We start from the raw sequence: 12472 nt of genomic DNA on the forward strand, positions 1-12472 counted from the left end.
ATAAACATTCAGGATGTAAGCACAGGTCACACAATGCATCAGCAACATTGTGCTTTCCAAAGGGCTAAGGCAGGGGTCAGCAACCTTTTGACCTTTAAGGGCGGGATTCAATGTATGTAAATGCATGAAGAGCCGCATTCACCTGCTAATGAATTAATATTCCTGGCTGTCTGTGTCCTCAATAAAAGATTAGACATTCCATCCAAAGAGCACGGTCAGCGACTCAGAAAGCATTAAAGGAAGAATCATTTGGGCAAGTGGCATTGGGGACAGAGGTTAGCAAAGGCACCCCCTGGATTGTCTGTAAGTGTGACTTTAAGCCTTCAAACCTGCAGTGAATATTTTTCTCCCATTCACAAAAGTCGCTCTAACACATTGCTAGTATTGAAATGGACAAAGTGATCATGCAAACTTTTGCTCAAGCCTGCATGACCTTCTGATAGTTCAGAGGTCCATCCCATCTGGTAAGAGTTTGGATTTGGTGGCGGAGGATCAGTTACTCAGGCTATTCAGCAAAACTGAATTGTGTTTCTCCTCACGAGGTGTCCCTGCCTTTTTATTGCCGAGAACTGTCTGCTTTTTCCATACCGATATATTGTGCTGCACTAATTTAACTTTTACAATTTTAATAAATGAAGATAATAAAAATACTAACACAGTAAAAAACAGTACAGGTTTACCTCACTTTAAGCTGCTTTACTAATACAAAGCCAGTTCACCCTGAGGGAGTATGTAGCTGGGGATTAGGATTTTACTGCCCCTCTGCCCCATCCTGGCACCAAAGGGTGGCTGACACCAGCCCTGCTAGCCAGCATGGTATGTAGATGGTGTTCCTATCCCTAGGGAAAATGGGGTTCTTGCCCTTAGGGGAGATGGGGGCCCTGTCACCAGGGGAGAAGGGGTCACTGTCCCAAGGGGTGGAGTCCCTGTCCCCAGGGGTCATGGGTTGCCTAATAGGGTCCCCCATTGCAGTGTCCTCTGTACCCCATAGCAGTGTCCTGTCCCCGGCACCCCCACTGTAGATTCCTCTGTCCCCTGCACCCCCCACTATAGAGTTCTCTGTCCCCTGCACACCCCCACTGTAGTGTCCTTGGTCCCCTGCACCCCCTTGAGGTAGTGTCCTCTGTATTTATCCCAGGCACTGACGGGCTGGACATTCAGTGGTGCCTGGCCGGGGGCGGTGCAAGTTGCTGACCCCTGGGCTAAGGGGACAATATACAGTACATCACTTCCTAAAATATATAACTAATAATGCTTTACACTTAAAGTGACATTAAAGGTTCATAAAAAAATAAATAAGTAACAAACATGCCATACTTATCTGCTCTGTGCAATGGTTTTGCACAGAGCAGCCCCGATCCTCCTGTTTTCGAGTCTCCCCGCAGACACTCGCACCAAATCCCTGCTCTTTGCATCCATAAGACACACAGAACTGTGGCTTGGCCCGCCCCAGCTCTCTCTCCAATGGCTCCTGCTGCTGTCTCAGTCAATGAGAAATGAGAGAACTGGGAGAAGCTCAGCTCTCGTGCACATCATTGGATTGAGAGGGGACTCAGATGAGTATTGTGGGGGCTTGGCGGGAGGTGCTGCACACAGAAAGTTGTTTTGTTCTCGAGCCTTTAAAGCCACTTTAAATTAAACACACCATTTCAAATGAGATTTTCTAGAATTGGCACACTCTATTAGTAAAATATACATTAAATATGAGGTTGACCACTTTCTGACCAAAGTCGTTTTTAGGTTCTGCAGATGTAAATGTTTGAATGTCAGTAGCTCATCCAACTGGATTTTTGATCATAACCACTTAGTTTTGGTGAACCTGGCCTTACTGGTCAATAAATGATTAAAGAGGGAATTTTCCATATTAACCTGTCATATTCACATTTTGGTTCTTCTTTTCAGTTTTGTGCTCATCCCCCACATATTCTGTTTTTAATTTACTATTATTTCTTACATTGTATGAGCTGTGTTAAAACTGGTTTTTGCTTGCGTTAAGCAAATTTCAGTCCCATGTGTATATGAAGCAGGTCAAATGCAGTTCAGGAGAAGGTCAACTGCAGGTTAAATGCATTGAATGATCTCAGGAGCATATCAAACTGATGTCATCTGATGTCAATTAATACTAAAAACAAGCTGAAAGCTTTAAACATAGGCCCTAAGGGTATCAACCTATTAAAGATGCAATGCCCCTCTAATCTGTGTCTGGAGCCACATGTGCTTCAGCTGTCATTTCTCAATATAGACTTTATTTGATAAGGAACTACACACAGCTTGAGGCAATCATTCTCTAACACACAATGGAGTGAGACATTGAGGGTGAGTTGCTGGAAAATGTAACATTCAGCACTAATCGTCAATGTTGTAGCAGTGTGGATGGGTAGAGATTAATATTTTGTTGAAACTTTGACACAGAAAATGTTCTAACTACACAAAAAGAACAACATAAAAATTTAAGAAAACCATAGCCCAACACAAAAGACAAAAAAGCCATTCAGTTTAAGTTTTTTTTTATATTTTCTTAAAACAGCCATAATGCACATGTTAGGAACTGTCAGCCGGCCATTTGAATCAAATTAAGTTTTATATTTTCTTTTTTTTAGGCAAAATGCAGATGTTAAGAACTGTCAGTCTGTAGTTTAGGTAAATCATCAGCTTACTTGCAATTTGTTAAAATATGTAGTACAAGTTAAAAAAACATGCTCTATGCAAACATATCTTGAACATGAGCTGGATGGTAAACATGCAAGACTATAAATAATATTAAGGCACGCTTTCCAATCTTTTATGAAAATGTGATATTTAGTACAAGTAGTTAATATTTCTTTACAAACCCATTTTAATTTAAGGAACACAATATATATATATATATATATATATATATATATATATATATATATATATATATACACATACACATACACACACATATATATATATATATAATTTTTTTTTAAGGAAATAATAATCTAGTAATTTATAAAAGCTGTAAGGCATAAGATGACTGATTACAAACTCTGTGAAATAGCCTATTGGAACAACACTTAAATATATAATAAATATACCCATGGTTGGGTAGCACTGGTCAGATTTGGGTTTCTCACTTTATATTTTATTCCTAATAAACCTGTTTACGGATATTTACTGGCCTTTTTTTGTATGGAAAAAAATCAGGTGCAAATCAGTATTGTCACAGCACTGTAAAAACATAGCTTAAGTTGCCCAGACATCTAAGGTATTCATATTCAAGATATGCTAGAATAAAGCAAGATTGCTACAGTACAACCAAGTACAATGTTATAAACACAAAATACAGCAATTAAAAAAATAAAGAAATTGACACAGGACAAGACAAACTGAACATTGTATAATTATTTGTTCTGAGCACCACTTCAGTGAATTTCATTTCAACTAACCACCCTGAGTAAGTCAAAACAGTACACTATGAATTCTGATTAGCTGCTATAAGTACTCAACCCCTTAAAGACCAGGCTTTTTCTAGCACTTTTTGTTTACAATTTAAATCAGTATTTTTTGCAAGAAAATTATTTATAACCCCCAAACATTATACATTTCATTTTTTTTAGCAAAGACCCTAGGGAAAAAACTGAGATTGTTGCATTTTTTCATATCACACGATATGCGCAGTGGTTTTGCAAACGTAATTTAAAAAATACACTGTAATGAATAAAAAAAAAGCAATATATATACCCCAATTTGTTTGCAAAATGTGAAGGAGATGCTGTTACACAAGTAAATAGTTACCTAACATGTCACACTTTAAAATTGAGCACACTTGGGGAATGCCGACAAACTACAGTACTTAAAAATCTCCATAGGCGACAATTTAAACATTTTTACAAGTTTCCTGTTTATAGTTACAGAGGACGTCTAGAACTAGAATTATTGCCCTCGCTCTAACGTTTGCAGCGGTACCTCACATGTGTGGTGCAAATACCGTTTAAATATGCGAGTGCGACTTAAGCCCCATACACACGGTCGGACTTGTACAAACTTTTCCGTGGACTTTTGTACAAAGTGTGTTGTCCACAAGTTTGTATTGCATACACACGGTCGGACTTTTTGACAACAAACACGAACGTAATGACGTCACAACGTACTGACGCCACTTCAAAAGAGGACGTTCAATGACTCCAGCGCCACCTTTGGTCAACTTCTGTATTGTAGTCTGATCGTTTGCAATGGTTCTGAGCATGCGTGTTTGTACCTTGTACAAAAGTCCGATGCTTTTGCATACACACGGTCGGACTTTGCTCCATCGGACTTCTGTTGTCAAAAAGTTTGTCCGTTCGCAGAGCCAACAAAAGTCCGATGAAAACAGAAAAAGTTTGTCCGATGGAGCGTACACACAGTCGGATGTTGCTCCAAAACAGCTAATTTGCATGTTTGTTGTCAAAAAGTCCGACCGTGTGTACGGGCCTTTACACAAGCATTCGCTTCTGCACAGAGGGATGGGGGCAATGTTTTTTTTTATTATTTATTTTACTTTTTATTTTTACACTGTCCCTTTATTTTTTTATTTGATCACTTTTATTCCTATTACAAGGAATTTGAACATCCCTTGTAATAGAAATAAGGATGACAGGTCCTCTTTATGGAGAGATCTGAGATCACAAAGACCCCAGATCTCTTCATTATCTTTAAAAGCAAAAGATAAAAAAATATATATATAGTGTTTTTTTTTTACTTTTCTTAAAAAAAAAAAAAAATGTCGCTCCGATCCTCCAAGGCCATAGAGATGATCAAAAAGGATCTATTCTTTGATCACCTGTGTGACTAGCCAGCGGCAACTGCCAGAAATGATAAGCCTGAGAGACACCAGCGAGTGGCGTGAGGGGGTGTCCTCGTGAGCTGCTTGAATTGCTTTCATGAGAAAGCCAGCCGCCGGCTGTAAAAAGCTGTATGGGGGTTATTGTTGAGATCTTCAGCCATAATTTGATAAACCACTTCAAAGCCACAACATGTATACTGTATATTATTGCAGTGGAAATTTATTTAGAAAATTAAAGCATTTGTTAACCCCTCAAATAATACAGATCCTGGTCCCTTAAAGCAGATTACACAGCAAAGTGCTTGTGCTGTGTAATCTGCCCCCTCAAAACTGTTAAAAACCTCCCTAAATCTGCCACTTCCTGTATGCCCTCTGTGCATTAACCACCGTGGTCAGAGTACATCCCTGAATCATACGCTGCTGTCCCCTCTGCTCTCCTATCCCCCCCTCACCCCCTTCTTCCTGCCTGTCATTTCCCTCTCTGTGTCTGTCTCCCCCCTGCCGCTATTCTTGAAAATCAAGATCCCTCTATTAGATCTGATCTGATCCCTCTATTAGAGGCTGGCATAGCACACTATGTAAATTGTTTTAAAAAAAAATGAGCATTCTAAATACAGATTTTGAGCTGTCTTGAAGCTGGTAACGTGACTCGCTTTACTAGCTCATTATGCTATGCATACTAGCTCATTATGCCTTTGTATTGCAGGGTTTTTTTTTCTTTTGTGGGTTTACAGCCATTTTATACTGCTAAAAGATACAATATAATTCACTGTTATGAACAAGCACTTGCTGCTAACTGATTATATGTATTCTGTTTTCTGTATATGTATTTTCAAACACATTACCTATTCTAATTAGCAACATACTCAAGTCACAATGCACATCATTGTAAGATGTAATAACAGATGGCTTCAAGAAAATGGTGAAGATTTTGGGGTTGATTACTAAAGGCAAATAGGCTTTTTACTTTGCAAGTGAATATTCCTTTAGCTTAGCTCTCAAGACATTCGTCATCTGTTCACGTATAAGCAAAAATACTGTTTTTAAAATTTTTCATTGCATGTGATTGGTTATGCGTTGAAATTTTCACCACATTCACTAAGTTAAAACTCCTTTGCAAAGCTTTTTTGGTTTTAGTAAATCAACCCCACTGTCTCTTGAAACTTCTATGGTATTTAATTGTATGATTTATTGAGGTATATGAGAACAATGTATTATAATATGCACATTACTAGTAAAGAAAATGGTAAAAATGTCTTTGTTGTCTAATACAGAGCAGACTTACATAATAATTATTTAACAACCTATACCTTTTTTAAAAAGATAAACAAACTATAACTTTCTAATTTTATATTCTGAGCAAAGCAGTCTTTTAAAACTCTACATTCAGTCTTGATCAAAGAGACCAACTTTTAAAATAGTGTAGATTTTCCACAACACCTTTCCTATGTTTCAAAAAAATATGTAAAATCCTGTTCAATATTTAGATTTTTTTTGCAAAAGTATAATTTGGTATTTTCATTACCTACCAATATATAAGCTCCGCTTGTTTGATTCCTCCCCCCTCCGCTGCCACATTTGGCACGTTTCAGGGAGGAGGGGGGAATGGGTACGTGTTTTTGACAGGTACCTGTCCCTACATCCGGGAGACTTGGCTGCGGCAAGATGCGGTGAGGTCCCCTGGAAGTTTGCCCCCCCCTCCTTCCTCCATTGTCGGGCCAGTTAGAAAGCACAGAGCACTTTGCACATGCGCAGTAGGGAACTGGCTGTGAATCTGAAAAACTTCACAGCTGGCTTCCCTTGCCAAGAATGCTGGTGGCACCCATGAGCCGATCGGAAATTCGGCTGGAGTGCCGACATTGCTGGAACCATGGACAGGTAAATGCCCTAATATTAAATGTCAGCAGCTACAGTATTTTTAGCTGCTGACTTCATTTTTAGAGGGGGGCTGGAGCTCCAATTTATTAAGAAACAATAAGACCCTATTCAGTTCTGGCTAACAACTGTTTTGCTTTGCAGAGCATACAAATTTAAAGTGTGATTTAGAGGTGATGCAGAACTGTTCTGTATTTAAAAACATATTCAACCTTATTTAAAAAAAATTATAAATGCTCCCTGAGTGTAGTTAACTTTTTGCATTTCAGCATGCAAAGCATTGCAACCATGGTTAATGGACCCCTGGTGCAGAAGTACCAACCTATATGCAGTTATGGAGTAGCAGGAAGTATCAATGTACTATGAATGCGTGATCTCAGAATTCAAAAGTAAACAAAAGAACCTTGCAATTCAGGTAAGTGTGGGGGGGGGGGGGGTGCTGTTGGCTGTGGACTAACATAGGTGTAATATGAAACATGCTGTGAAAGGTGGAGTTGGCCTACCTTACTGAACAAATTTTAGTGGTTTGGTGTCCTATTGATTATCTTCATCTAGTGAAGCAATGAAGCAATAGGTTAACTACTGAAGGTAAAAAGTATGTAAATCATTATCTGCTATCATTTACCAACATTTTAAAAGTGAGTTGACATTGGAACACTCTGGGGAGCATCAAGTCAACAGTCTACCTTAAGCTGTGAGACTGAAACATTAAAAAAATTGTAAACAGATATTTCTTTTCATTTCTGGGCAACTAGCAAGGGACAAAAACCCATTTTATCTAAGCTAAAACTAGATTCACACCCTCCAATAACAACATTTTCGGTGCACAGGGTTGCATGGAACCCAGCCAAAACTACAAGGTCAGTTTTGGATGGGTAAACCGTTACAGTGGTAAAATTGACACTGTAATAAAATTAAATATATTCAAAGAAACCTTTTTAATGTGTGTACCAATGTGTCCAAATGGGCAATACCATCACATTTCAGGTACCAGTAACTATGATGTGTCTCTAACTATTTACTGTTTACCCAGGGAGTATGAAGTGAGCCTCTAGATCCCAGATGTACATAGCCTTGACTTATGTATAAATTGAGACCCTGTGTATCAAGATAAGAGATTCTACCTGTACACAGAATTTAATTAGGGAATAAGCAAAGGTACTTCCAGACACCACAGGGTACCTGTACTCAGGCAGCAATCTGAATTCAGACACACTAATGTACTTTACATGTTGCTCTTAATATTACATAAATTATTTTTAAACACAAGAATTATACTTTGATAGTCTTAATAACAAGCTCCAAGCTCCAATATATAGTCAGGTCCATAAATATTGGGACATTGACACAATTCTAATCTTTTTGGCTATATACACCACCACAATGGATTTGAAGTGAAACTAATAAGATGTGCTTTAACTGCAGACTTTCAGCCTTAATTTGAGGGTATTTACATCCAAATCAGGTGAACGGTGTAGGAATTACAACAGTTTGCATACGTGCCTCACACTTTTTAAGGGAGTAAAAGTAATGGGGTAACAATCATCCATCAAACTTTCACTTTTTAATACTTAGTTGCAAACCCTCTGCAGTCAATTACAGCCTGAAGTCTGTAAGGCATAGACATCACTAGACGCTGGGTTTCATCCCTGGTGATGCTCTGCCAGGCCTCTACAGCAACTGTCTTCAGTTCCTCCTTTTTTTTTGGAGGCATTTCCCCTTCAGTTTTGTCTTCAGCAAGTGAAATGCATGATCGGATTCAGGTCAGGTGATTGACTTGGCCATTGCATAACACTCCACTTCTTTCCTTTAAAAACTCTTTGAAACTCCCTGGTTGCTTTCGCAGTATGCTTTGGGTCATTGCCCTCTGCACTGTGAGGCGCCATCAAATGACTTCTGAAGCATTTTGCTGAATATGAGCAAATAATATTGCCCAAAACACTTCAGAATTCATCCTGCTGCTTTTGTCAGCAGTCACATCATCAATAAATACAAGAGAACCAGTTCCATTGGCAGCAATACATGTCCACGCCATGACACTACCACCACCATGCTTCACTGATGAGGTGGTATGCTTTGGATCATAAGCAGTTCCTTTCCTTCTCCATCACACTGGTACAAGTTGATCCTGGTCTCTTCTGTCCATAGGATGTTGTTCCAGCACTGTGAAGGCTTCCTGTTTTTGAGGCTCACCAATGGTTTACATCTTGTGATGAACCCTTTGTATTCACTCTGGTGAAGTCTTCTCTTGATTTTGACACACATACACCTACCTTCTGGAGAATGTTCTTGATCTAGCCAACTGTTGTGAAGGGTGTTTTCTTTACCAGTGAAAGAATTCTTTGGTCATCCACCACAGTTGTTTTCCGTGGTCTTCTGGGTCTTTTGCTGTTACTGAGCAGTTGATTTGGCCACACCTAATGTTTTTGCTATCTCTCTGATGGGTTTGTTTTCATTTTTCAGCCTAATGATGGCTCGCTTCACTGATAGTGACAGCTCTTTCGATCTCATATTGAGAGTAAACAGCAACAGATTCCAAATGCAAATAGCACACTTGAAATGAACTCTGGACCTTTTATCCGCTCCTTGTGAATGAGATAATGAGGAAATAACACACACCTGGCCATGGAACAGCTGAACAGCCAATTGTCCCATTACTTTTGGTCCCTTAAAAAGTGGGAGGCGCATATACAAACTGTTGTAATTACTAACGTTCGTCTGATTTGGATGTAAATACCCTCAAATTAAAGCTGCAAGTCTGCAGTTAAAGCACATCTTGTTAGTTTCATTTCAAATCCATTGTGGTGGTGTATCAAGCTAAAAAGATTAGAATTGTGTCAATGTCCCAATATTTATGGACTTGACTATATATATATATATATATATATATATATATATATATATATATATGTGTGTATATATATATATATGTGTGTATATATATATATATATATATATATATATTTTTTTTTTATTTTTTTTTTTCTTATAGGGAAAAAGCTGCCTTTACAACTGTATCTCAAACCTATTGCAAACCTTGGGGATGTCAGAATGTTACTCTACTCTACGCAATCATAATAAGAATAAACTACTGTCCTGGGGAGTTGGATATTTCCCTGGTCCATGGAAATTTTGATTGCTTGGCTAATGTCAAACAGACTAGAAATGATGTGTATGTTTTATGTTTTTGTTTTTTTCTTTGGCTGTGGACAAGCTTTTTAAATGTTGTATGTGACATTAAATGGGCAACAAAGATGATTTTGGACAATTTCTGCAGTATGGGCTCCCACTAGCTAAAAAAACTTGATTGAGGATATCTACAAAAGCAAGGCTGCTGTCATTACAGTGTGATTAGCCTGTACTAAATATTTTTAAACCAAATTTATATGCAAGTTACAGCTACAGTATGAAATGTAATATAAATAATATGAATCTTTCCTTTTTTATCTTGTATCAGTAAATGTTCCAGGTTACTACACATCACATAATATGAGTGCTGGCACTGCATTTGTTCTCATGTCATGTAAAATAATTAACTTAAATTAAGTTACAAAAATACAGGTAGAAAGTAAGTTACATTACAATTCATTTTACATCTAAGGATGCTTATGTTATCTCAGTGTGTTCTGAATGTTGATGAAAGTGTTCTAAAATAAACATGTGCAAAGAACTGGATATTATGTAAATCACCCTAATTAGTAAAAAAAATTGTACTGAGACTTATTTTTTTTCTTTTCCAGTACAACTATTATTTAGTTCTTTGTTTTTTTTTAACAAAACCACAAATCATAATTATTAAACTTTAGAGATCTCTCTCTTAACATGGTATTAAATATGTGCTCGTTATTTAAATAAACTCTGAAAATGAACATTTACAAATGATTTCAACACATCTCCGTGTAGCTACATATACATATATTTTTACACAAAGAAATGCCCCAAGTATGAATATATTATTCAAAATTAAATATACTAGATTTAAATAATTATACTGTACATCAGATATTTGTTGATTTGCACACAAACTGTTTCATAGAAATACCATAAATATGCTATCGTACCGATTTCCATGGTCGTGGATGCCAAGAAGCATCAGCAGGGCATGAATGTGTGTTACACTGTGCCACATTTGGTGGTTTATCAAGAATTTCACAGTTTTGATCATCCAACAATTCTCCGTTCGTCAGCTGACAGATCACTAATCTTGTTTTCATTCCACCTCCACATGTCTGGGTGCACTAAAATATAGACAGAATTCAAAAGTTTGATATCAGTGTATTTAAAAGAATTACTGATGTATACAGCTCCATCATCTTCCATAGACTATACAAAATTATATAAACAGGAATTTACTTTTCAAACTTCTTTAGTAAATCAGCCTCACATTAAAAATGCATCCAGCTACAAGTACATACAATTGTATAGCAAACACCTAGTAGCTACAAGATACAGTAATGGAACATTCTGCCTACAAATTCAATCAAGAGACACGAAGTATGTAATTGAATAAGCGGCATATTAGGTAACAGTTTATGTCATTTAAAATTTTGTAGGAGAAATCAGTGCAAGAATGGGAAATAAACAAAATGAGTGTGTGCACGGGGTGTGCATGGGCACACCCTAATCACCCTGTGCTGTCTCCAGAGATTTGCCCCAAAATGCTGCATCCAAGAGAGTGTGTGCCCCACGCCGCCTGTGAAACAGGTTCACAAGCAGCAGATCGTGAGAATTGCCAGAGCTGTTCAGTGTATGAAACCTTCAGATAATGACACTGCATGCAGGGAGAGACACCAGCTGCCAAAAGTCAGTGGTGATGTTGGGGGTGGACGGAACTGAACGGCCATCAAACACCAGCCAATGGGATGGGGTCTGGGCAGGCAGCTACATTTATGTGGCCCCGCCCCCTCTCTGAAGCAGCTCAAACATTGGCTAGTGTTTATAGTGATTGGTCCCACCCACCTCCAACATGGCAGCTGAGTTGTAAGTCATCACAACTCAGCCGCGATGTCGGGGGCTGGCGGGACCAAGCGCCAACACGCCAACACCAGCCAATGATTGGGCTGCTTCAGAGAGGGGGTGGAGCCAGAGAAATGTAGCGGCCTGCCCAGACCCATCCTATTGGCTGGTGTTTGGTATCTGTTCAGTCCCGTCTACCACCGACATCACCGCTGACATTTAATGACTAGTCTCTCTCCCTGCATGCAGTGTCATTATCTGACAGTTTCATACACTGAACAAATCTGGCAATTCTCACGATCTCCTGAATGTCAAACTCCCCCTCTTCCCTATCTGTGCCACCCAATGATGCCTATCACTGCCAACCAATGCTGCCAATCAGTGACATCCAGTACTGCCTATCCGTGCCAGTGCTGCTTATCAGTGCCAACCAACTCTGCCTATCAGTGCCAACCAGTGCTGCCTATCAGTGCAAACCAGTGCTGCCTATCAGTGCCAACCAATGTTGCACATCAGTGTCAGTGCTGCTTATCAGTGCCAAACAATGCTGCCTATCAGTGCCAGTGCTGCTTATTAGTGCCAACAAATGCTGCCTATCAGTGCTGCTTATCAGTGCCAACCAATGCTGCCTATCAGTGCCAACCAGCGCCAGTCAGTGCTGCCTATAAGTGCCAACCAATGCTGTAAATCAGTGCCAACCAATGCTGCCTATCAGTGCTGCATATCAGTGCCCATCAGTGCTGCCTATCAGTACCAATCAGTGCCCATCAGTGCTGCATATCAGTGCCCATCAGTGCTGCATATCAGTGCCACCTATCAGTGTCAATCAGTGTTGCCAGTCAGTGCCGCCTA

General features: G+C 39.0%; 1 protein-coding gene across 1 annotated transcript in view; it reads right to left on the reverse strand.

Moving 5' to 3' along the window:
• Window positions 1-12472, reverse strand: part of ADAMTS20 (ADAM metallopeptidase with thrombospondin type 1 motif 20) — a 298739-nt gene that overhangs the window by 76960 nt on the left and 209307 nt on the right. Inside the window, exon 28 of the mRNA XM_077472691.1 lies at window positions 10726-10902. Within this exon, the coding sequence (XP_077328817.1) occupies window positions 10726-10902 (177 nt within the window). The remainder of the gene's footprint in view (window positions 1-10725; window positions 10903-12472) is intronic.

The sequence above is a fragment of the Lithobates pipiens genome, unplaced genomic scaffold (genome assembly GCF_037356315.1).
Source record: "Lithobates pipiens isolate NorthernLeopardFrog02 unplaced genomic scaffold, aLitPip1_a1.2 Scaffold_8, whole genome shotgun sequence".
In the NCBI taxonomy this organism is placed as follows: Eukaryota; Metazoa; Chordata; class Amphibia; order Anura; family Ranidae; genus Lithobates; species Lithobates pipiens.